Source organism: Giraffa tippelskirchi, chromosome 4 (assembly GCF_054371585.1).
Source record: "Giraffa tippelskirchi isolate mGirTip1 chromosome 4, T2T-mGirTip1v1.2.pri, whole genome shotgun sequence".
Lineage (NCBI taxonomy): Eukaryota > Metazoa > Chordata > Mammalia > Artiodactyla > Giraffidae > Giraffa > Giraffa tippelskirchi.
The window spans coordinates 208,542,295-208,568,335 of record NC_137278.1 but is presented as its reverse complement, the minus strand read 5'-3'; the positions used below and the strand labels follow the sequence as shown (position 1 = coordinate 208,568,335).

General features: G+C 55.9%; 1 protein-coding gene across 2 annotated transcripts in view; it reads right to left on the bottom strand.

The window, feature by feature from the left end:
• The window catches only part of FBLN1 (fibulin 1), an 82,844-nt gene extending 57,536 nt beyond the window's left edge, over positions 1-25,308 (bottom strand). For both annotated transcript variants that reach the window (XM_081594940.1, XM_081594941.1), the window contains exons 1-4: positions 25,125-25,308; positions 11,921-12,026; positions 5,368-5,503; positions 2,928-3,099 (exon numbers count right to left, since the gene is read on the bottom strand). In XM_081594940.1, coding sequence (XP_081451066.1) covers positions 2,928-3,099; positions 5,368-5,503; positions 11,921-12,026; positions 25,125-25,203 — 493 coding nt within the window. In that variant the 5' untranslated portion in view covers positions 25,204-25,308. The remainder of the gene's footprint in view (positions 1-2,927; positions 3,100-5,367; positions 5,504-11,920; positions 12,027-25,124) is intronic.
• Positions 25,309-26,041: the final 733 nt, after the last annotated feature.

Sequence of the window (26,041 nt, the reverse complement as noted above, 5' to 3'; positions counted from 1 at the left end):
ACAAACGAGCCCATCTAGGAAACAGCAACAGTCTCACAGAGGACAGACTGGTGGTTGCCACAGGAGAGGGTCTTGGTGAGGGATGGACTGGAGGTTGAGGTTAGCAGATGAAAGCTATTACAAACAGAACAAACAAACAATAGGGCCCTACTGTATAGGACAGGGAACTATATCCCGTATCCTGTGATAAACCATAATGGAAAAGAATATGAAGAATCTCCATATATGCATAACTTTGCTGTACAGCAGAAATTAACACAACATTGTATACCAACTATACTAGGAGTTAAAAAAAGAGAGAGGGCAAAAAGGAATGTTTGATTTGGGGACCCTTCATTCACTTGGCATTACATCCTGGCAAAGCCCAAGTCCCTGCCACGTCCAGGCACAGGCCAGGGTGATCGGAACCATCCTCTAGAGGATTTACGGTGACAAGGCCAGGGGGCTTTGTGAGAAACCACTACCTGGGTGATGAAGTTAGCAAGATTTCCACAACATTTTTGGGGGGCTAGTATGCTGGGCAAAGAATGCGAGAAGAGGAATCTGGAATCTAAGCTTCTTGCAGCTTCAGTCGCCCAATCTGTAGAATGGGCATAACCAAGATACGCCCCAGGACAGTTCTACCCAAAAGAACAGGGTTCTTTCCCCCAACTTAGATAACTTATACTTCCATATAACAATAACAATATCGAAGACAACAACACTTCGATAACTCGTAACACAGCTTATTAGAAAAAGAAGGTGAAGAAAATAGACATAAATCCCAATTTTATATTTAGATTAAACAGATGTGTGTATGTGTGAGTGTTAGTCGCTCAGTCGTGCCTGACTCTTTGCGACCCCGTGGACTGTAGCCCGCCTGGCTCCTCTGTCCATGGGATTTTCCAGGCAAGAATACTGGAGTGGGTTGCCAGTCCCTTCTCCAGGGGATCTTCCTGACCCAGAGATAGAACCTGGGTCCCCTGCATTGCAGGACAATTCTTCACCGTCTGAGCCACCAGGGATGCCCAGACATGAGTTACTCTGTATCAAATGCTTAGAGATGTTTCTAAAAAGCTTACTGTCCATTTCAGAACTTACTTTACCTCAGGCCAGTACTGGTCTGTGGGCCCCCCATGTGGCCCCGTGGTAGCACACAGTAGGCCCACAGTAAATGTCAGCGGAAGACGGGAAGGCAGGTCTGTGTCTGAGGGGAGGGAACAGTGGGAAGTCCTCACAGAGACACTGAGGAAAGTCCAGGGCAAGAAATGAAGCAGACGAAAGACAAGGGAGAAATACGACGTCTGGAGCAACAGAAAAGCTCGGAGACCATTAACGAAACAAGATATAAATCAACAAAAGTCCTCCCCGGAGACACAGGAGAAAGTCTCCACCAGGGTGAAGAATCTGAGTTTGTTTAAAGTGAAAATGTCGTCTCTGATTTCAAAAGTCAAGGAGGGAGCCAGAACATGGCTCCAATCCCCCTTTATGACTAAGATATCTGAAGTCAGCTCCACAGCAGAGTCTCGGACTTGAGAAGTCAAAACAAAGAATGAAAGACGGGTCACTTGACCCAGGACCCCAAAGCCACAGGGACGGATGGCCTGGCTTAGGGACCACTGGTCTGTGAGCTCTTCCTCTGACCTGCTGCCTGCCCCTTCCCCATGTTGAACAGAGGGCAGACTGAGCTCAGACTGAGAAGGCAAAGGTCCCAGGCAGGCAGCAAGCTTGGGGCAGGGCAGACGCCTGAAATTTTCCAGGGCTGTTTCCATTATGGCACAGGAAACCATTGCATAAGTGGAAGAGATGATTAGACAACTGAGAAGTTTCCTGAACCGTGTGACTGAACCCTGCCCCAAGGCTTCAGGATTGACGTGGCTTCAGACAAATGGAGGGTGGGGAGCTAAACTGCGGGAAATACAGCTGGGAGCTGTCTCGAAGCTGCTTTGGGGGTCACTCACCCCTACACTGAATAAACATCTATGTCTGAATGCTCACAGCTTGCTATTAATGAGTGGTGCCCCCAGCCTCTTGTCTACATGTCGTCAGCTCCAGATGAAGAGAGGGCACTGACCAGGCTTCGGAAGGCCAGAGTTCTGCATCTGCTGTGTGTTGGTCACGTGACCTTCAATGCCAGAACCTCATCTGTGAAACACGGGTAAATAAGAGCGTGGCCAGCCACCTACGCTGCCCGAGGTGGCTGGAGGGATGAGACTAATTGTGATGGCAAACACCACGTACCCCTTCTCCCATTTCATCCCAGCAACCTGAGCAAGTGGGTCTGTGGGCAGCCCCATTTCACAGATGAGGAAACTGAGACCTGGATCCATCACTTTGCCCCAGTGTCAGGACAGGGACATGAACACAGACTAGTCAGATCCCAGATTCCAAGCCCTCGGTTTCACTCCAGGACAGTGAGAACCATGAACTTGCTCGGACAACCAGAACCAGTCTGTGCAGAGTTTAGGCAATGGTCAACGTGCAAGCCCACACCACCCGGGATGGTCAGTTTTAGGTGTTAACTTGGTTGGACTACAGTACCCAGATATTTGATCCAGCACAAGTCTGGACACAGCTGGGATGGTATTTTTAGATGAGATTGACCCTTAAATCAGCAGACTTTGAGTAAAGCAGACTGCCCTCCAGCAAGTGGGTGGGCCTCATCCAATCAGGTGAAGGCCTTAAGGGAAAGACTGGCCTCCCCCAAGCAAGAAGGAACTCTGCGAGCAGACAGCCTTCAGACTTGAGCCAGAAGATCAGTGTTCTCCTGGTTGTCTGGCCTGCATACACAGCCTGAAGGTTTCAAACCTGCCAGCCCCCACCCCCCTCTGTGTGAGCCAATGTCTTAAAATAAATCCTTCTCTCTCTCCCCACATCCTATTGGTTCTGCTTCTCCAAATAACCTCGACTAACTGCCCTGCCCCAGAGGGAAGAAAAGGGGGACTTACCTGTTTCTTGAAGGTCCCCACCGTCCCCTGGGGCAAAGTCTGCCGTCTCCTGGCCCTTGACGCAGCACGCCCGGAAGACCAGCCCACACTGGTAGCCGACCATGAGGCTGTACTCACAGCTCTGGCCCTGGGCCTGGGCCGCCCTCCCCAGCAGGCAGCAATGGCAGCACCTCTGCAAACACAGGCAGAGACTCTTGATGGAGAAGCCAGACGCGCAACACAGCGGATCCCACGGACCCCTCATCGCTCCCCCGGGGTAATTCTTCCCGGATGGGGAAGACACATGCCTGACTCAGCTGCCTCTTCTAAACGCTGCCAGGAAACAGCAAAGCCAGCTGAGCCCAAGGCTTGCTGCCCCCCGGACCTCATCGGTCCTGGTTTTGAAAGGAACCTTAAAGGTGCTCATCTCAGCACACGCTCCACAACACCTGACTGCCCCCCCAAATCCCAGCCAGTCCAGCAGGGCCTCCAGGAAGAAGGGGGCTAGGAGAGGGCCCCCTGGGGCTCACACACGGGCTCCCTAAGGGCCCACGCCTTCCACGCGCTCTGAGATTTCTCTACCACACCCGGAACAATGAATATACACCTGTCTCTTCCTCCTCACCCTAGTCAGGGTGGTTCGGGCAGCAGGAAGAGAACCTGGCCATCAGGTGAGGGACAAGAGTTGCTGCTGTCACCTGCATACCCCAATGATCCCTAAAGTCACAGCTTAAGCCCAGAAACAATGTTCACCCCGGCACATGAAAAGCTCCATTTCAGTCATCATTCTAAGAAACGCACAGAACGTTTCAAAGGTCCGTGGCAGGAGCGGGGGAGGTGTTTTGCCTGAGTTTTTGGAGGCTGAGGGTCTTGCATCCTCCAGAAACAGCAGAAGCCCCAGTGACCTCCTCCACCTTGTACGTCCCGAGTCATCCTTCCCAGAAACACAAACGGCTCATCGGCCGAGGCGTTCGGTTTCCACGCCCGTTAGAATGTTCGAGGCCTTTCTCTCAAGTCTGGGGACCCAAGCAAAGGCCCCTTTTCTGGGAGGCAGCCTCTAAGCATCTCAGGTCCCAGCTCCCAGGAACCCCCTTGACCAGCCTCCCTCCCCACCCACCCAGCCTCCTCCCAAGAAAAGCCTACAAAGGCTGAGGGTGGGCAGAGGGGTGCTGGACCCCCAACTCCTCAATGTGGAATATCCCTCCACGTCCCACTCTGTGTGAAAAGACGAGCCCCAGAAAGGAGCCCCACTCCCGCTCCCGGAATCCAGACTTCACTCCAATTCTCGCTCCTTGAAATTACTTCATGGGTTCCTAACGGGGAACAGGAAATCTTTCTTCCAGGGAATTCAGTTTCGTCACCTGGCACCTTCACCAGAAACCCAGATGACCAGGTTAATTAACTTTCCAAACTTGAGCTCCTTCTGGTCGGGCTGTTTTTCTCCCTTGCTAAGTGGTAAGGGAGGGACAGCCTAGTTTATTTGCAGTTTTCAGACCTCGGAACACTCTCAGGAACCTCTCCACATCCGTGCAAAGATGCAGGCCTTCCACAGGGATGGAGGTCCTGGGGACCTGGCCTGGACCTGGAGTCAGGGGTGCATGACATCCATTCATCGCTGACCTTCTGGACAGGGTTCCCTCTGGGCCAGATGACCCCGCTCCCAGCCCTGCCTCACTGCTGATCTCAAAGGACCCTTGCAGAGAGGTCACTTTGGAGTGTGGGCCTCTCTGAACCTCAGTCTTTTCTTCTAGGGCAGTTATGGAGGTCATGCGTTCTCAGAGGCACATGTGGGGGCCCATGCTGAGGTCTGACTAGCTGGGGAGAGCAGAGAAGTTTTAGGGCCTCCTGGGGTGGGGGGTGGGGGTGCCTACCTTGAATTGAGGGTTCAGAAGGCCCTGAGCCCAGGTAACCCGTGCTCTGACCTTTGCATCCCTGTTTGAAGCCCTGGGACTGGCAGTCAGCGGTCCCCAACCTTCTCGGCACCAGGGGCCGGTTTCATAGAAGACAGTTTTTCCACGAACTGGGGTGGAGGATGGTTTCAGGGTGATTCAAGCACCACTACGTTTATTGCGCACTTTACTTCTAATCTGATGCTGCCGCTGATCCAACAGGAGGTACCGGCCCGTGGTCCGGAGGTTGGGGACCCCCATCAGTGGTCTTCAGGGCAAGGCTAGGTCACTTCATCCCCATCTCCCCAGTGCTGGATGGGGTCTGGGGTGCAGCGCTAAGAATCTGCACGCCCAATGCAGGGGACCTGGATTCAATCTCTGGTCAGGGAACTAGACCCCACGTGCTGCCCCTCTGAGGTGTTGCCCAGAGTTTAGTGGATAAACTGGAGCTGGTGGGGAGACTTGAGTGGCCCTTCCTGCCCCTGGGGCTTTGCACACCCTGCTACTCAGAGAGAAAGGCTGCTTGAGTTTGGGGTGCAGGGAGGAGAGCGCCCCAGGCCTTGGGTCCTCACCTTCACAAACATGGCCTCCAGGCTGGCGTTGTCACCGCGCGGCGTGGCGCAGCTGTCCTGCTCGTTGGCAAGGTTGATGCCCGTGGTGCAGTGCAGCTCCTCCAGCTGGTTGTGGCAACACTGCTCCTGAACCATCCTGTGGGCAGAGGGCGTGGGGTGTGCCAGGGGCTCTGCGGGGTGGGGTGGGGGGGTCTGCCAGGTGTACCCAGAACCTGGGAGCAGTAGCCACTCGGGGATGGCGGCCCCGTCACATTTGAGGGTCCCCCTCCTTCCCCCACCCTTACTGCTCATCCATAGACACACCCAGAGATGCACATACAACACCCCCCTACGGACGGTGCTCAACAGTGTTTCATTAGAAAGAATGAATGCAGAGTGCTGTCTGGGAGTGGGTTCGAGAGACCGACTTCATCTATCTTGAGCGCTGAGCCTCATCCACAGAAAGTTCCCAGCTGTTTATAACACAAACCAGATTATTGCTGGGATTTCCCTGGTGGTCCCGTGGCTAAGACTCTACACTCCCAAAGCAGGAGACAAGGGTTCAATACCTGGTCAGGAAACTAGACCCCACATGCTGCAACTAAAGATCCCACATGCTGCAACAAGACCCGGCACAGCCAAATGAGTTACTTTTTTTTTTTAATTAAAAACAAATTTAAAAAAACAGGAGGGCTGGCTCGGGTCTGGACCCTCTCATCCTTTATGAATACACATCCACAGGTTCTGGAATCAGAAAAAACAGCTCCGGTGAGGTGGAGGAGGCTGCTCACGGCCAAGAGTGATGGATGGTAGCAACAGTGAGCCCAGGCCGCTGCACCCCCACCTCTTAGCCCTGATAGGATCTCCAGGAAAAAGGTCCTCGAAGTGGACCTGCCAGAGGTGGTCCCTCAGACACAGCTCCAGGCAGTGAGGGCAGGAAGGTGAAGGAGCAAGAGGTGTGTGATCACAGGCGTGGGTCCCCCCAGGCCCCAGATACCCCTGGCTCTGGGGTTGCCAACAAGGGCAGGAAGAGCTGCAGGCCTGCACTGGACAGGAGAGGGTGGGGCCCCACCAGCCTCCCTGTGTGGCCGGCCAGGCGGCCTTGGCCCCCAGCCTCCACTCTGTGGGGCTGGAGCTCTTCACCCGGCTTCTCGTGCACTTCTAGAACTGTCCATGGGCTCCGGCCTGGATCTGTCGATACACGCAGAGATAGACTGCAGGCTTAGTTCCAGACCACCACGGTAAAGCGAGTCACACAAATTCTCTAGTTTCTTGGACCATGTAAAAGTTATGCTTGCACTGTACTGCAGCCCATGATGTGTGCAGTAGCGTTATGTCTAGAAAGCAGTACATACCTTAATAAAAATCATCATTGCTAAAAAATGTTAGCCATCATCTGACAACATGGAATTACCACAAACCTTCAACTTGTTTAAAAAAAAAAAAATTCCAACCTTTGAAGCACAAGTAAATGAAACATGCCTCTACTCTGTTACCACACATTCGCTCATGCCCTCGGTGAATTTGCAAATAACCAGCATTTTAGTAAATTGTTAGGGAGAGCAAGCAGATGTGCGTCCAACTATCCGTTCACTCAAAGATATTTACTGGCTGAACAGAAAAAAACGAACATTGTGGAGAAATTGGAACCCTCGTCAACTGTGGGTGGGAATGTTAGATGGTGCAGTATGGCAGTTCCTCAAAAAATTTCAAACAGAATGAGCATAGGATCCAGCGATCCCAACTCCGGGTATAAACCTGAAAGGACAGAAAGCAGTTGACTCAGACACTGGTGCACCTATGTTCAGGGCAGAGTGATTCATAACCACCAAAAGATGGGAGCAACTCAAGCATCCATCGAGGAACAGACAAGTCAAGTGTGGTCTGTACATACGAAGGGGCTGAACGCAGCCTCGACCAGGAAGGAAAGCCGCACACGTGTTACAAGGTGGAAAAATCCTGAGGACAGAGAGCTAAGTGAAAGAAGTCAGACACAGAAGGATAAATACTGTGATTCCACTTGTATGAGGGACCCTGAAGAGTGAAATTCATGAAGATGGAAAACAGAAGGGATGGGCTGGGGCAGGGCGGGTAATGAGGAGTTTCTGTTTCCGTTTAGGAAGATGAAAAAGTTCTGGGGATGGTGGGACAGTGATGTAAATATACTGAACTATACTCCTAAACATGGTCACAATGGTGCACTCTGTAGGAAATGGCACCCCACTCCAGTATTCGTGCCTGGAAAATTCCGTGGGCAGAGGAGCCTGGAGGGTTACAGTCCATGGGGCCACAAGGAGTCGGACACGTCTGAGTACTGTGTATCAGGCAGTTCAGTTCAGTCGTCAGTCGTGTCCGACTCTTTGCGACCCCATGGACCACAGCACGCCAGGCCTCCCCGTCCATCACCAACTCCCTGAGTCTACCCAAACCCATGTCCATGAGTCGGTGATGTCATTCAGCCATTTCATCCTCTGTCGTCCCCTTCTCCTCCTGCCCTCAATCCTTCCCAGCATCAGGGTCTTTTCAAATGAGTCAGCTCTTCACATCAGGTGGCCGAAGTATTGGAGTTTCAGCTTCAGCATCAGTCCTTCCAATGAATACCCAGGACTGATCCCCTTTAGTATGAACTGGTTGGATCTCCTTGCAGTCCAAGGGACTCTCAAGAGTCTTCTCCAACATCGCAGTTCAAAAGCATCATTTCTTCAGTGCTCAGCCTTCTTTACAGTCCAACTCTCACATATGTATATTTTACTGCAATTTTTTAAAATTTTGGTTGCAGCCCTACTGTGTGCCAGGCCCATGCAGGGGCTTCGGGGATGAGAGAGGGCTGTCCTGGAGGGGAAGCACAGCTTCCCACACTGGGGTCCTTCCGGAGCAGCAGTTATGAAGCTCTGCACTGGTGGGCCTGGGCCAGAGCTGGGCGTCCGGAGAGCTGGACAGTGGTTTAGTCACTTAGTCATGTCCGACTCTCTGCAATCCCATGGACTGCAGCCTGCCAGGCTGCTCTGTCCATGGGATTTCCCAGGAAGAATACTGGCGTGGGTTACCATTTCCTCCTCCAGGGATCTTCCTGACCCAGGTATCGAACCCGAGTCTCCTGCATTGCAGGCAGACTCAGAGCTGCTCTCCCCTTACTGCCCTTCAACTTGGACAAGCGATGTTGCATTCACCTGGCTGGCTTGCTCGCCTCCTTCAGGCCCTGGTGAGACACCCATTCTCAGCAAGGCGCCCCCAAACATCTCTGTCTGAAATTGTAAACCCACGCTGGCCAGGATACCCAGCCTCTTGTCCCTGGGCTTTCCTTTCCCGTGACACCTCGTGCCTTCTTACAAACCAGAGACTTTACCATGTCATCGTCTGCACCCTCCAAAGAAGAGATTTTGCTTATTTTGTTCATTGATTTATCTCCATCTCCTCCAGGACATCCTCAGCACAATTTGTGAAATAAATGAAGGGGTTCAGAGACTGACTGGTGGATTGAGAAACATCAGCTCAGGATCTGCTTTAGGTTTCGACTCCATGCTAACATGCTAAGTCAATTCAGTCACGTCTGACCCTTTTGCAATCTCATGGACTGTAGCCCGCCAGGCCCTTCTGTCCATGGGATTCTCCAAGTAAGAATACCGGAGTGGGTTGCCATTTCCTTCTCCAGGGGATCGTCCCTATCCAGGGATGGAACCCACGTCCTTTAGGTCTCCTGCATTGGCAGACAGGTTCTTTACTACTAGCACCACTCGGGAACTCCATGTGGATCCACATTCCCTCGTGGGCTGCATTCAACCCAAGGTTTTAGGCAAATTTATATTTGGGCTTCCCCCATAGCTCAGTCGGTAAAGAATCTGACCGCCATGGAGGAGACCCAGGTTCAATTCCTGGGTCGGGAAGATCCCCTGGAGAAGGAAATGGCAACCCACTCCAGTATTCTCGCCTAGAGAATCCCATGGACAGAGGAGCCTGGCGGGCTACAGTCTATGGGGTCGCAAGAGTCGGACACGACTTAGCGACTAAACCACCACCACCACATTTGGGTTGCAAGGCATGTTGGCCCTTGGTTGAGACTAGAATGCACGGTGATGCTTGAATTGAAACATCATCTGCCGTCTCTTCTGATTACCCCCAAATGTGCCATGTGTTAGAGGCTTGGGCAGAGGCCACATGTGCCTGGCTAGAACCCACGTGTGCTAGGAGGTGCCAGGGCCCCTGCAGTCCTCTCTGATCCTCTCGCCTACCAGTGTGCCAACCCTGGGCTTCTTGGGCACCACAGAACCCTGGGCGCCTTCCTCCCCCAGCTCTGCCCAGGAGGGCTCAGCCTGGGGCCTACCCACCTATGTGATCCCATTCTCCTCACCCTGAGCTTCAAACAGCACCGAGGATCACTCAAGGTTTGCCAAATGAACGAAAACTTACAACTGGAGGGCCTGGCACAATGCCACTTTGAAAGGAGAAAAATAACGCTCGAATTATTGAGTTATCAGGAGGCTGGTGGTTCTTGTTTCCTGTGCCCTTAACTGGTAAGAGGACCCTCTTAAACCAGATGTGATTTCTGACCTGCCCTCTCCCTTCTCTCCCTTCATTAAAAATGATAACACTGAGCTTGTGTGGACTTCACCGGCGGTCCAGTGGATAAGCTTCTGTCCTTCCTCTACAGGAAGCCCGGGTATGATCCTTGATTGGGGAACTAAGATCCTACATGCTGCAAGCTGCAGCCAAAAAAAATTTTTTTTAATAAGAATGTTTTTTAAAAAAGAAAGACTAGGACAGAAATACACGGAGAGAGGAGAAGACCTAAGGACATGGGGAAAAGGTGGCATCTCCAAGCCCAGGAGAGAGGCCTCAGGGGAACTAGGATCTCAGACACCTGGATCTCAGACGCCTGTCTTCAGACTGTGAGACAGTAAATGTCTGTGGTTTAAGCCGCCTGGGCAGAGGCATCTGTGCTGGTGGCCTGAGCAGACGACTACACCCCTCTGCCTAGGGTGGTGGTCCCAGCTGCTTCCCTCCCCTCGGTCATCATTACTGTCCTGCTTTAACATTTGGGGAAACCGAGGGTCCAAGCTGGCTCAAGTCCATAGCCTGAAAGCCATCCCGATGAGCCCCCAGGGCCTGTCTGCCTCTCTGGGCCCAGTCTGTAAACAGAATGTTTGGCGCTCACCAGCCAGCTTCGCCCCGAACAGCCAGCCACCCTCCGACATTCTAGTATGAAGCCTCACGCCAAGATCTCAGCTCTCACTCATCAGACGTGCCGTAAATCCTCAGGGCGCAGTCTCCCTCTCAGTTCACAGACAATCCGAGCGCCCTCTTCTCTCCTTCCTTTGTTTGGTCTATAATGCTTTCGACTTTTCAAGAATTTCCTCAACGGAGATTTACATCCTCCGTCACTGCTGGCAGGCAGCAGCCTCTCAATGCTCAATGCCAACACAAATGCAGGACTCCAGAATGAGGCGGACGAGCCTCCCCTGCACATTCTTTCTGTCTGTGGCAGCTCTCCACCCCACACCCCCAGGTCAAAGCTGCCTTGGCTTGGATCAGGGGCAGAGAGCATGAACGGATGGCACGTGATGTAATGTGTTCATACCCTTGCCTCGCAACCTCTGCTCCCCAGGTAAGCAGATCTGGGTCCAAGTCCTAATGCCCCCAGCTGAGCACTCTGGTGAAAGCTCAGTTTCCTCATCTGTAAAATGGGACCAGTAACAGAGTTAAACAAGATGCTGGGCAGAAAATGCCCAGCACAAAGTAGGTGCTTCCTAAAGACTTGCTATTATTTTTATATTATTTTGACAGTGATGATCGACATGACATATCTTTATCATTTATTCTAAGCTTTCAGTCGGGTGCTCAGTTGCCTCAGTCGTGTCCGACTCTTTGCGAACCCATGGACTGGAGCCCGCCAGGCTCCCCCGTCCCTGGGATTCTCCAGGCAAGAACACTGGAGTGGGTTGCCATTTCCTTCTCCAGGGGATCTTTCCAATCCAGAGATCCTGCACTGCAGGCAGATTCTCTAACACTGAGCCCCCAGGGAAGCCGGTTCTAAGCTTACGTCCTCCCAAAGCTTTGAAGGAGCTTGAGTTAATTTAGAAAGAGAGGAATAAACATAGCTGATTCAGACGTTGGCTACTGCATAAAGTGGAGAACTTTTTCTCTGGGACTGGTTCGTCTGCGTGTTGGGGTCTGAAAGTGGCCCGTGCTTTTATTGCCAAAGCACTTTCAGTGCTTTGAGATCACATGACCTCACCTGCCCCCAATAACCACCCCCTTTCTGGGTGACTTGGTCACAGTGCCCAGCTGTGGCAGCGAGGGCTTCAAACCCAGATCTTCTTGCATGCAGCCTGGCAAAATGTCAGGATGCCCCGATTATGCCAGGGAGGTACGGGAAGGGTGAGCGGAGACATGTACGGGGACCATGAGGGCACAGAGGAGGGAGGGAGGCAGGGGTCAGCAGCGCACTGCACCCCCCCCTCACCCACAGCCTGGTCCTGGTGCCTAGCCTCCCCCCGGGGGGTCTGCCACCCACTCTCCCTTCCTGCCCTGCTTTTGTCTAGAGGAGCGCTCGTCTGGTCAGCGCTGGCAGACATACCTGCATTCCTTGGATTCCGAGGGGTAGGGCAGTGAGCAGTCCCTGTGCTCCGTGGCCATCCGATGTCCGTCTGCACAGCAAGCCTCCATGGGGACATCTGCGCCCGCTGTGCAGGGAGGAGATCAGGGTGACAGGCGGCAGGTGACTCACCACACCCCCCAAGGCCCCTGGGATGGGCAGCCTCCCTTGGGTGGCCAAGGGCGCCCCCCCTCCTGGCCGCCGCCTCACAGCATCCCGGGCTGATGCTGAAGCATCTTTCACCGACAGGCACATCCTGAAAACTCCACTGGGGCTGGGGCTGGGAGACCCAGGAGCGTGCTCCTCCTGGAAAGGCCTGAGACCTCAACCACAGTCTTCCCAAAACCGTTCTGTCGGGGCTGCGGCTCAGCACCCAGGATCCCTGCCCCGGGGCCACAGGCTGGGGACGCGGAGAGCCCGGTGCTCAGGGTATCCAGGACACGACCGACCCCACTCCTGCGGAGGTCAGAGACGGTTTGTCTCACTAAAGACGAACAGTCCAGAATGGAGGAGGCCTGGAGCGTCCCCCAAACTGGGACAACCAAGGAAGGCTTTCCCCGAGAGTGGAAAGTGAACACCCGGGGGAGGGTACCGCAGGAGCAGGGCACCGAGGAGGGAACGGACACCCGGGGGCCTCAGCTGCAGCCAGCCGGCTCCGGGGAGAAGCAAGGAGCCTGCGTTTCTGAGACCCCCTCTGCGCTCTCATTTAATCGTCACTGGCACTTGCTAGGGCACCAGAACTGAACGTGGTGACAGTTTCTGCCCCAGACTTGTCACAGATTTGCCTCTTTGCTTACCAAAAGGTAAGATGGCCACTGGCACACCCACGCCCTCCATCCACAGCCCAGGCTGCCCCCTGACGGCCCCCCCCCCGGCTCACGGAAGGACAGGACCCCACAGTTATCCCAGGGAGGAGCCGCCAGGCATCAAGGCGCCCTCAGCGCCAGCTCCTTCCACGGCCAGGAGGGGGCGAGAGGGGCAACCGCCTTTGCATCCTGGCAGGTCACCTCTGGGCGGGACATTTCAAAATTGGACTTTATGGAACGTGCTTTCTCACCGCTGGCTTTTGCGCACCCCACAGGGTAAATCCCACCAGGCTTGGCAGCGTTTCCTGGCACCAAGGGCCTTGGGTGTTCTGTTCGAGCTCACCGCACTTTGAAGGCCCAGCCCTCGAGGTGGCCCCAGAAGACAGGGCCACTCCTGGACTCAGCTTGAGGCCAGTGTGTCCAGTAACACCGGCTGTGACGACCTGCCATGGCCACCTCGAGCACCTCTGGGGACAAACCGCGCCTGGAGCCTGAGGCAGCAAGTGGTCACCTCCAGCAGACCCAGTGGGTGTGGTCCACGCTAGCGTGAAGAGCCAGAGGCTGGACAGGCCGTTTCTTTTTAAATTACTTTTTACTCATTTATTTTTTAACACCAAAAACATTTTGCATTGAGGTATAGCCAATTAACAATGTTCTGGTAGTTTCAAGCGAACGGCGAAGGGACTCAGCCATACATTAACATGCATCCCTTCTCCCCCAAATCCTTCTCCCATCCAGGCTGGCACATAACAGAGAGCAGAGTTCCACGTGCTACGTGATGTCTTTGTTGATTATCCATCTTAAATAGAGCAGTGTGTACATGACCTTCCCAAAGCCCCTAGCTATTCCTTCCCCCAGGCAACCATAAATCGGTTTTCTAAGTCTGTGAGTCTCTTCCCACTTGGCAAGTTCATTTGTATCATTTCTTTTTAGATTCCACATACAAGGGATGTCACATGGTATTTCTCCTCCTCTGACTTACTTCACTCAGTATGACCATCTCTAGGTCCACCCATGTTGCTGCAAATGGACCGGCCACTTCCTGAGCCAGGAGAAGAAAGGGCCTCACCAAGTCCCCTGCTGGTGACCCCAGGACCCCATCCCAGGGCTTCCAGGGAGCGCTGAGCAGAAGATCCACCCGCCCAACCCCGGCCTGGCAGCAGGAATCCCCGGGGGCTGATTAAGGGTGAGGGTCCACCCCAGAGCAAAGCCTGCTGGCCCATGCCACCAGGCCACTCGACCCCCCCATCACAGCTGTCCCCTTCCATGCTCCCCCAAAGCTGTTTGCTGACTGTGGGGGACACCGTGGGCTGGGGCCCGGATAGTAATAAAATGAGTGTCACCGGCTTCTCAGATGAGAGGCCCCCACGAGGGGGAGCCTTCTGGTTGCGGGGATGACCTCCAGGGGTCCCACTCCTTCCTTCCTTCCTTCATTTTTGCTCCAACTGATTTTAAGAAAAGCATTCACGAAACACCAGACCTGACTCGTCACAGATACGATGCCCGTGGTTCACTCGCAGGATGACCGTGACCAGCCACATGGCCGGACGCTGAGGCCTTAGTCCCCTGTGCTGCCCTCCCTGCAGCCCAACCCCTGCGGGCCCCACTTAGCTCTCTGGCCTGCGGCCTCGCCCCTCGGGGCTCTCACAGCCCCTCCAGCCCTGGCCCACCCCCCTTCCAGTCTCTCCCCGCCTCCTGCAGCCCGCCTGCCAGCAGCCCAGCCCGGAGCAAACTCTCCATCAACAACATGTGTCTGCCTCGCCCTCCCACCCACGCAGAGCTGGGCCTGCTTCTCGTTCCGGACCACAGCTCAAAGCTGGCCCTTCGCAGCAACAGGGTTGAGTAGGAAGAGGGTCAGCTTTGGAGCAGAACAGGCTTGGGATACGATCCCAGGCTCAGCGCTTGCTGGCTCTATGACCCTCCCCGGGCAGGACGCTTCACCTCTCTGAACCACAGCTTCCTCGGCAGCAAGACGGGGCTCATGATACCTTTGCAGAGTGGTTGAGGAGACGGATAGAGCTTATAAAGTTCCGAGCACACAGGAAGCTCCAGTAAACAGTTGCTGCACGACACGCGAAAGGAACAAACACAATTTGCTTGTTACTGCCCGTGAGGAATGGGGGCGCCATGGCCCCCTCCTGGGGTGCAGAATGGCTGGGGTACGAGTGGAAGCTCCTACACCTCCCTCAACTCCGAGAAAGGTGAGCACAGGGAAAGCTCAGACTTCCCCGGCCGGCTCAGCAGGGCGAGAACTTTGTGCCCCAAGCTGCAGAGACATTTGGAAATGATTCCCGCTGGAGAGCCTTGAGCACTTTGAAGCTTATTCTCAGTAGAACAATAAAATGTGAAGTCCTTCCCTCAGTCCAGAAACTTGAAATGTCCCCAGAATGCTCCAAGCCGCCACAGAGCTGGAACTCCTAGCGGCCGGGGTCAGCACACCCTCCTTGGGTGGGAGGTGCCCCCCCAAGCACTCCCCCATCAGAGGGGTCACAGGGAGCCCATGGCGAGGTGGGACAGTGACTCAACAGAGGTCAGAGCAGACAGGACACTGCCGTCTTCCTCGTAACAGCCACACACAGAGAGTCCCCTTGGAGACAGCCCTCCCACCCCCCACCCCCCACCCCCTTAAATTCCTGCTGATGCCACCGTGCCAGGCACGTCACACTGTCAGCTAGAAGTAGCTTCGTCTCCAGCCCACGCCCTGTCTCTGGGCACCTACATCACTTCTGATATTTCACTAGAGGAACAAACAGCTCTGGACTGAACATCTTCTTTGCCTTCCACCTTGTCTTCAGATTCTAAAGGTCCCCAACTTGGCTACTCCACGGAAACCAGGTTGAGTGTGACACGCTATCTTTCCTTACGTCCTGTGGACATCAGTTACATATGCATTCTTGGGTCAAAATTACTTAGGGTAACTTTCGCATGATTGTTGTTCTGGGGAGCTGAGCACCCAACATTAAACAAAACCCTTCTTCCAAATTGTTACTGTTGCTTTCTGGAGGTGATGGGAGAACCCCCTGCCAGCATCACTTCTCCCAGCCACACTCAGCAGGGACTCAGTACCATCTGCGGAAGGGGAAAGAGGGACTGAATTCTAGGCCGTGGCCCCACCCTCTGTCATAGGGTGCACAGCTAGGCCAGGCGGGAGGCAAGAAGAGAACCAAGGTGTCAACCCCACCTGATGCTACACCTCACTGGTACCAAGGGTTTCCACAGCAGCCGATGGCATCAGGCCCACCAGCAGACCCTGAAAGCATCTCCCAAAGGGTATAAAATGGAAGAAACCTCAGGCGCAGACCCCATGTCTGAGCCGCCTTCCTAAATCATGTCATGAAAGCAACCTGGAGCGACAAGGCCATCACCACTACTTTGGTCCCCAACCCTGGGAGCAATGCTCTCACTCCTGCCAACCACGCGCTCACTGGTCACTCAATGCCCGTCCTGAGCAGGAAGCGCTCTTCAGAGAGAACTGGACCTTCGGGAGTCTGGAACCTTCTACCTCAGGTCACTTCCCTCTCCAAGAAGAAGCCTCAGCAAAGCACAGCTTTGATCTCCGATCCGTGTGATCTGACTGTGTGGATGAGACCCACAAAGACAGGAGTCTGAGACCCTGTCCTTCCAAAACTTGGGGCATCAGAATGCCCTTCACGCACGTGGAACGCTGAGATACGAAATGGTGGTTGGTTAGCTCTCTAGTCGGTTTTATTTTAATCCCCTCGTTAGGGAAAATGAAGAGCTAATGCAAGGCTCGCACCCCAGCTGTCCCACGGCACTGCCTGAAGCCTCAGCAGAGAGCTGGAGGGGGTCCCCATGGTGTGTAGGACCCGCATAACTGGGAAGCCTGAGTTGCAATGAGATGCCAATGGGAAATTCCAACCAGAGAGAACCATGCCAGACTCAGCCCATCCCCACCCCCTGCAGGGCCCCCCACCCCCCCAAGCCTGGGGAGCCAGCAGACACCCCTCTTAGGACTCTTCTGTGTGCCAGGCTCCCTCTGAGCCAGGGGTGTGGGCTCCAGAATTAGGACTCTGTCTTCAAGGAGAGGACAACCCAGGGAGAGGCAGGAGACTGTTCCTGGGTGTGTCTCAGCGCCTCTATGTCCCTCTGCTGCCGAGGATGGGGACTGACCCATCTCCCTCCTCGAGGCCCCCAACCTCCCCGGGAGGAAGCAGGGGGTGCTGAGGCCACCCTTATGGCTCCAGCCCCGTCCCCAGCATAAGAACAGCTGGTGCTCACACACACCCAAACACCAGCCCCCAGCAGAGAGACAGGGTCTCAGATAGAGAACCAGCCGAAAGGAGGCAGCAAGAGACAAGTTCAGAAGGCACACCCCTGAGAAGGTGAAGAGAAGTCCACTCCACGTTGCTCCCTCCAGGCAGCTCATGTGACCTCCTGGACCAAACCCTGTGGATGTGCAGGCCATCCTCCTTCTGCCTCTATCTCTCCAGCATCTCCCCCTGCAGGACCTAACTCCTCTGCTTCCCCTCTCACCTCTCAGAACACGTGTGCACACCTGTCAAGTATCCTCTGCACCCGGCTTTTGGAAACGGAAGCTCTGCCAGGCTGGGGGGTCTCGGATCCACTCCTCTGCTCAGACTAGCTCATTCACACCCGTTCAAAGGCCCTCTCCTCCAGGAAGTCCTCCAGAACCACTGCCCCCCCAACACACACCCATGCACACACACAAACATGGGGCAGAGGCCTTTCCTTTCGTGGTCTCTTTGCTCCCCAAACGTCCCAGCACTTTGGCACAAATAACTAACTGTGTGTGTCCCTGTGTCATGAGGGCTAGGCCCCTGGCCCCGTGGCCGTCCTAGAGCTGGCGCGCAGTAAGTGTCCAGGAAGAGCAACTCTGGACACAGGGGATGGAAAGAGATGAAGCATGTTGCCTAAGGCCACGGGACAAACAGAGGCAGCATTCGAATCCGGCTGTGACTCTAAAGCTGACACCCACCCACCGTAAAACCAGAAACGGTGGCTTCTCCCTGAAGCTAGACTTAGAAAAATGGGAGACTTTTCAGGTGGAAAGATGAGTGAGGCGGTTCATTCAGCGTCCTGCTTTCGGAACACTATGAGAGAGCCAAGCAGCCTATGTTCAAATCCTGGTGCTGCCACTAAGCAGCTGTGTGTCCACAGCCACCCTGCCTGGCCTCTCTGTGCCCGAGGTGGGGGCGGTCATACCAATGATGGAAAAGGTGCAGTGGGTTTCGGAGAGAAGGCTCACATCAAAACGAGAAGCACATGTAGGTTAATAAAACTTCCAGGACGTTTCACTCCGGCAGGCAACACAAGTCAGAAGGAAAAATGGGTTCAAAACAAATACAGGCTCATAAAAAAAGAAAAGAAAAATACTGGTTCAAGCCATTAGCACAAAGACACCCTGAGAGCCGCCCTCTAAAAGCCAGCCCTGGCAGCCTCCTAGCTGCCACCACGGGCCTGGGGATGCCCCCGAGGAGGGGCCCTCTTATCGCTCTTCCCTCCTCAAAGTGCCTGGAGGGCTCAGGGCCCTGCTTCCCTCTCCTCTTCCACCCCCGTCTCCCTGGGTGGTCTCATCCAGCCTCACCTACGGGCCAAGACTCCCTCATTTCTGTCTGTCCAGGCTCCACCCGGACATCTAACAGGAGACTTAAGGTGTCCACTCGGGACTCTGAGGCCCATCCCCATCCAGCTTCCCTGCCTCAGTAATTAGCAGTCAGCCTGCGTCCGGAGGCCGAGGCCAAAATAACTGGGTCAGCCTGAATGATTCCAGCTCCCTCACCGTCCACATCCAAGCCCTCAGCAACTCCTATCCACTCGACCTCCCCAACTCTCTAGATCTGTCTGCTTCTCCCCAGCCTCCAGGCCACCACCCTCTCCAGGGCATCCTTCACCCTGGACCCTGTAGGGGCCTCCCCCACCCCACAGCCCGGCTTATTCAGCCTCCATTCTGGTCTCCCTGGGATCCATCCCCCACGCAGCACAGAGGGGCTGCTGGAAGAGTGAGTCAAGGGATGTCACTCCCCTGCTTAAGAGCCTCCAGCCCCGGGGCATTTGGGATAAAATCCACAGTCCACAGGCTGACTTTTAAGGCCCTGCACAAACTGCTGCGGCCCCTCCCGCCTCCCCTCCCTTCACTCCATCCCAGGTCCCTCTGATACACCTGGTCCCACCTGGGGGCCTGTGTATGCCTTCTGTCCCCTTTGCCCAAACGCTCCTCCCCAGGTCTTTTCACAGACGGCTCCCTGCCGCTGACGTCCAAGTTCCAGTATCACGCCCCCCCAACCCCAACCCACCTGAGAGCCCCCCGAGTCCTGCTGTCACGTGTTACAGTCACCGTGGCAGAGGGCCCCGCGGGACTGCTTGTTAGTACGTATGTTTCTGTGTTTACTCTCAAGGGTGTGTAGTGGCTTAGGGGGTGTCCCCTAGAAAGACCTGTCCGTGTCCCGACGCCTAGAACCTAAGAATGTGACCTTAGTATTTGGAGTAAGGGTCCTCGCAGATGTAACTAAGGAGCTCCCAATGACACCATCCTGGATTATCCGGGTGAGTCCTAAGTCCCAGGACAAGTGTCCCTAGAGGTGCACAGAGGAGACGGCCGCAGGAAGACGGGGGCAGAGGCTGGAGGCTCTCCCCCTTGGCTCTGGGCCCCTGGCATGGGGAAGGACTAACCAGGTGCCCATCCACACGGAGCCGGGTGGGGATCTGGTTTCCTGGCCCTGGCCAGGCTGGCACGGCGCTCTGGCCAGGCACGCCTGCGGTGGGACAAGCACTGGGGGCTCTGGCTGCTTAGGGGGGCTCCTAAGCCCCTCCCCAGGAGGCGGGGAGGAGGGCCTGACTCAGGCCGAACCTGAGGGAGAGAAGGACCCAGCCGGACCCCAGGCTGGATGGCCCGACCAGCTCTGCACGGGCCCTCTGCACGGGCCCATCCATGGATCCGCTCTCCCCCAGGGGCCACCTCCTGTCAACCCAGCCGTGAGCCCCTCAAGGGCCGGGGCTGCGCTCTCCTCCCTAGCATGCCCCCCCGACCCCTGCCATGGAAAACACCTGTCCTTCCCAGCGAGCCCCTTGTCTACAGGGCGAAACGGAGCAGGAAATTAAGCTCCTTCCCTTCCCCCACCACTGCCTGCCTCCGGTCTGTGGAAAACTTGAGTCAAAGAAGAAGTTAAATCAGAGAAATGAGAAATACAGAGGCAAAGGGAAACAGTCAGAGGAGACCAAAGAATAACAATGTGAGTAGGCGCAGTCGAGGACCGTCAGTTCTTTCTCAAGGACTCTAGATAATATTCTGCGCCACATCCTGTGAGCTGTCTTACAGACACTGAAACCCCAGGTAGGACAAGTTAACTACACGATGACCAGACTGTACCCACAACAGAAGCTGCCACGATTTCGAGAACTGGCCTCAAAGAAATGGGAACAAATGGACCCCAGAACTGAAGATTAAGTGTGCCTAAAACAAGCAAGGTGACGCCGGTCAGACCACCGATGACCAATCTGAAGATGACCGTCAGAGCTGACTGTGCTGTTTCTGCATGTAGCCTCCCCCCAACTTCTGTCTATAAAAGCTCTTGCCCACTGTTTGCCAGTGGCGGGGTTGGCCTTTGGGGGGTTGGCCTTTGGACGGTTGGCCTTTGGATAGATGTCTGCCCTCCCCCTGCCCAGTTGCGGGCATCTAAAATAAAGCAAACTTTCTCTTGCACCAACCTGCCCTGTTTATTGGCTTTTGGGTGGTGCACAGCCGGATCCCACACTCTTTCAGTAACAAGAGCGCTCAATCATGGGACTAAAGTGTCCGTCCAGTTGAGTGGTTAGGAGCACGGAGTCCCGTGTCCTCTACTGATTACGTGAGCGAGGACTGGTTGCCAGGACCGGCTCTGAAATGCCAGAGCTCAGAATGTTTTCATGCCAATGGGCTGAGCCAGTATTTGTTTTTTTTGAACCTGTTCTTCCTTTTGGGTCATGTCGCCTGTTGGAGTAACCGCTCTGGCCCTTTGTTGTTGTTCAATCTCTATGTCGGACTCTTTGCGACCCCATGGATGGTAGCCCACCAGATTCCCTTTGTCTGTGGAGATTACCAGGCAAGAATACTGGAGTGGGTTGCCATTTCCTTCTCCAGGGGATCTTCCCAACCCAGGGATCGAACCTGCGTCTCCAGCATCGGCAAGTGGATTCTTTACCACTGAGCCACCTGGGAACCCAGCAGTAAAATGGAAATAACAGTTGTACCTACTTCATGGGGTTGTTGACAGGGCTAAATTAGTGACTAAATGTAAGATCTCAACTGTAATAATTTCCTAGAGCAGAGAGTTTTCCTTCCACGTTTAAGGAAACAGAACAGAAAGGATGTGGGAGTCGTTCAAGCTCTCTCGGGTCACTTTCAGGTCCAGTCTCCTAACGCTGGTCGAGTGCCGGCTCCCGCCCCTGGGTGGGTTGGTGTAGGACCTTCCTGATAACATGCCAGCAGCTAGGTCCCTCCTGCCCCAGCCTCTTGTTAGGACCAGCCTTGGGGTTAAAGGCGGTGACCAGTGGAAAGTGTGCCGGCCACAGGGCACAGCCTCCGGTCCAGCCGTGCCTGCTACGAGCTGGATGACCAGGGACCACGACGTGCCCTCACTACCACACTCCCTCAGCTCCAAGCTCCCCTCCAGGCTGAAGGGTCTCTGATCCCAGGAAAGTTGACCTAATAGGTACCCGCCCACCTCGGTCTCATTTGAAACCATCACAGGGAAACTGAAACCACGTGAAGCCTGTACAAGCATTTATTAACGAAATTGTTATGATCTGATGTTTTGCAAAAGAAAAACCTTTCATTGTGTGAAATATACTGGGGAAATACTCGTGCGCCCTATTAGAACTGTTTTCCTGCAAAGCTGCTCCACCCACCGCATCCGTTGCTCACAGAGCACCCCCTTCAGAGGAATGGTGGAGGCTGTCTGGAGGATGGCAGGGAGGGGGCTCCTGAGGAAGCTCCCCAAGCACAAGGAGGGGGCAAAATTCCTGGAAGCCCCACGTTCTCTCTCACCTTCTGGGCCTTTGTCCATGCTGTTCCCTTTGCCTGGCGACACTTCCCAACCTCCGTCTGCTCCTACACATCCCAGATTGCATGCCACTTCCTCCAGAAGTCTTCCCTGACTCACTCCCAGCTGGAGTCGGTTTGTAATTGTCTACTTTTCAGGATCTCCTGGAAGTTATGCCCCATGGGCAGAAGGCTCCGGTCTCTCTTCCTCTCTGCCGTATCCCCAGGACCTAGAACAGTGTCTGGCACAGAGCTGGCCCTCAGCAGATACCTTGCATATAGATGATCAAAAGCCTAACGAGGCCAGCTAAGCCCACTATGCATGATCTTTAGCAATACGGCTTTGGCAGCCGAGAGCTGCCTCCCTCCCAGCTCCTGGCTGGGGACATACAGTCTTGGGGAAAAGGACACTGTCCTACTGTAGGAAGGGGACAGCACATATAACAAGTACTAACAATACAGCTCCCACGACAGGTTTCCTCCTATGGTCTTGCTCTCAATCCTCCTGCGTGCTTAGTTGTGTCCGACTCTTTTGCAGCCCCACGGACCGCAGCCCGCCAGGCTCCTCTGTCCACGGGATTTCCCAGGCACGAATATTGGAGCAGGTTGTCATTTCCCTCTCCAGGGCATCTTTCCAACCCAGCAATCGAACTGGTGTCTCCTGCTTTGCAGGCAGATTCTTTACCACTGAGCCACCTGGGAATCCCCCTCAACCCTCAAGGAGACCTAAAAAGTTAGTTTCTGTTATGTACATTTTACAAATGAGAAACCAGGTCATCCTGTGGTTCTTTTCTGAGGGATGACAGGCAAAGCTGTTGTCAGTTTCACAAACGAGCGCTCCTAGAAGCCTGCTGGGTGCCAAAGGGGAGTGAGCCACCCTCCTTCCCCACCACCATCAGGGCACAAATGTACCCACGTTGGGGTGGCCCCAGGCAGTGCTGGAGGGGGCATGACCTGGAGCTGTGGCCCCAAAGAAGAGGCCCTGGCGCTTCCCCCCAAGTCTCATTCTCCTGCAGCCCCCCTCAGCCTATCCAGCCCCCACCACTCGACTGGGAAACTTCCAGGAGCAGCTGCAGTGCAGCCACGTGTTTTCAAGCCAAGTCCTCTCTCCTCTTTGTTCTCCTCCCAGCGACGTTCTCTGTAATCAGTCGGAAAGGCTGCCCGGCCGGAGCCAGAGGCCAAGAAAGTCTTGGTGAAAACACAACCGTCTTTCCCAACACCCTCCTCCTCTCTTACTCCCTCCCCCACTGGCTCTCAGGAAAGCCCAACGGGACAGACAAAAGGATGCAGGACAGACGGATGGTTCCCACTCTGCCCCCTTGGCTCGAAAGTGCAGCGCCTCTCTGCCTTCCCGTGGCCTGGTCACCAAATGAATGTCCGAAGACTAGCTAAAAGGCTCACCATCAAGGCCTTTTCCACGATCACTTTTAAACTGCACATTTCCTCCGGGACCCCCTCGGCTCTACGGGGGGTGGGGACAGTGTCACTCTCGGCCTTACAAGGCTTCCGGGAACCTTACTGCGGGGAACCTTACTGCGTCTGAGTTTGTAGGTTCAGAAAGGAACCTGGCAGATCTCTCCCCTTCTCTCGCCCAAACCATCCCAAACTTATTGGAATTCAAGAGGGAGACCTCCCCAAAGATACAGGCATTCTCATCAGCGTGCAATGAGGAGAGGCTTCTTTACCCGCTTCAGGTGGGGACCGCCTCTGGGAGAAGACGGCAGTAAACCATCAGTCAGGGCTGGGGAGCCATCCCAGCCTAGCACACCTCGGCACTCCTTCAAAGCTGGACCCCGCCAGTCTGCAGGGGACCCTTCTCACACAGGAGGTGGGAAAGAACTGCAGTGGAGGGTCTGGGGACTCGGGCTCAGCAAAGTCCAACTACACCTTCTCTCTGTGACTCAGTTTCCCTGTGTGTTAGATACGGGGGGGTGCCGGGGCCCTCTGGGCTTTCGATCCAGCCAGCGGTCCCCTGAATTCCTTCCTCCTCTGCCTGTCTGTCCAGGTCTCGCTCAAGCACCCTCTCCTCCAAGAAGCCTCTCATCAACCCCAGGGCCCAGGATGGCTCTCACTGCCTGTGCTGAGCCCTGTCCCTCCACCCCCCATCCCTCCACCCATGACACGTCCCTGGGCACAGGCCCGTGCCCAGAACAGACAGGGTTCCGTGAAGGTCTGCGGCAAAGGGAGCCAGGGAGCCAGGAAACCTCTGCAGAGCTCTCCCTGCCCCCACCCCCCAGCCTCCTCGGGAACCCCTGAATCCTGGCAATGCATTAGCTAGGACAAGTGACCTTTGACAGAGCAAGGGGAGTGGTCACCAGAGGGTTTAAAAGAAACTCAACTAAGCCAGAGATAAAGAACCAGAGATGCCAAGGGTGGTCCTAATCTGCGCCTGGCCCCAGGCTGGCCTGGATAATGACTGATGAGCAGCTGGAGTCAGTGGAGAGGTCAGAGGTCACGGCTGTGATGGGCAGGGCCTTGTGGTCACCCCTGAGGAGTGAGGCCTTGAGGATTAAGGGAGAAAGGATGAGCTGGGTGCTTGCCATTCCAGCGCTGTCAGTCCCAGGGCCAGGGGCTCTGCTGGTGGAGACCCCCTTGCACCCCCTTGTCACCAGGCAGCTGGGTTTGGAGGTGGCCTGACTCCAGCCACATTGAATATGGAGCCTGGCTGGACCTCCGTCTTGGGGTCCTCAGTGTCCCAGGAGGGCAGACAGCGGTCTCCCCACACACAGCTGTGACCCTGAACACCTCCAGACTACTCCCTTCCTCTCTGCTTCCTGCACGGCAGCCCCCTACTCCATGACGGGGGCTGTGTCTTGAGCAGTTTACGATCCCACCCCCTCCCCAGTCTGTTTTCCCATCAGAACGCTGGGTACCGCAACCCCTGCGTAAGGGTGGAGGTGGGAGGAGTGAGAACAGGTATGCCAAGGGCGCTCCAGGGGCAGGGGGCAGGCACGGGAGTGGGGGAGGGGTGGGGAGGGGGCGGCGACCTTGGCCACCACCGGCCAGCCTTCCTCTCCCCCAGCCGGCACTTTGGCCCCGGCGGGTGGGTGGGCGCTAGGGTGGGCAGGGTTTGGAAGTGAGAGGACCTGCGGGAGAATGTGTTCGGAGGTATCCGTCTCTAAAACAAGTCCCCAGGTCAGCGAGGTGATCAGGATGGAAGCCAGGAGGCGGGTAGTTGTGGGGGGGAGCGCCGCGGGTCAACTCAGACACCCCAGGACCGCCGACGGGTGTGCAGCCCCGGGCCGCGTCCCCAGGCGCCGGCAGTCCCAAAAGTCCCACGGGGCGCGGGGTCCCCAGGGGTCGGGGGGGTGGGGGAGTCACTCAAGCGGGGGCCGTGGACTCGGGGCGCCCCCTCCCTCCCGACGCCCCCCTGCGCCCCTACCTCGGGCCGCCAGCAGCGAGAGGCCGCCGAGCAGCAGCAGCGGCAGCGGGACCTGGCGCGACGGGGCGGCGCGCTCCATGGGCGGCGGGCGGACAAAGGCGCGCGGCGCGGCTCTCGGCTACGGGCAGCGCGGGCTCCAAGCTCCAGCCGAGCCTCCGCAGCCAACGCTGGGCCCCGGCCGCGCGGTTCAATTATCCCGCCCCGGAGGAGGGAGCGGGGAGGGCGCGGCGGGGGCGGGGCCGCGGGGCGCCAGCTCCCCTCCCCCCGGCCGCTCCCCGCCGGGGACCTCCGGGCCCCCTCCCTCCCGGGGTGCCCTCCCTCCTGGCACCCATTCTCGAAGGGCGCGCAGGCCCACGGCCGGGGCGGGGGCAGGGACCCCAAACTTCTCCCCGGTGGGGGGGCCTGGGAAGGGGGGGCGCGATCGGCGGGAAGCACCCCCACCCCCGCCCCCGCCCCCGCCCCCGCCCCCGCCCCCGCCCCCGCCCCCACCCCCACCCGCCCTGCGCGAGTGAAACCCGATCCCCTCCGCACCCATCGGCCGAGTGGCGGGCTGGGTATCAAAGGTTAGCTCCGCCCGGCTCCGCTGAAAGCGCGGGTGGGGGGGAACCGGCCCCAGGCAGCGAGGGGTCCCCAGGATCGGAGGCGCCTTTTGAGGGGAAATAAGGGCAGTCCATTCGGGGAGCCCCGTGCGGGACTCGGTCCCCGAGTGTTGCCCGGAACCCACAGTCTTCTGGTTCCCCTCCCCCTCCCTCCTGCGCCGGGGTCGCCCGGGGCTAGGGAAGGAAAGAGATTTCTTTTTGCCGATAAGGAAGCAGCCTTTGAGCTGGGCCTGCAAGAGCCACATTGTGTAGGAAATTCATGGCTGCAACCAGTCAGTGGTTACTGAGGATAAATTAGTCTGCTGAGCCTAGAAATAG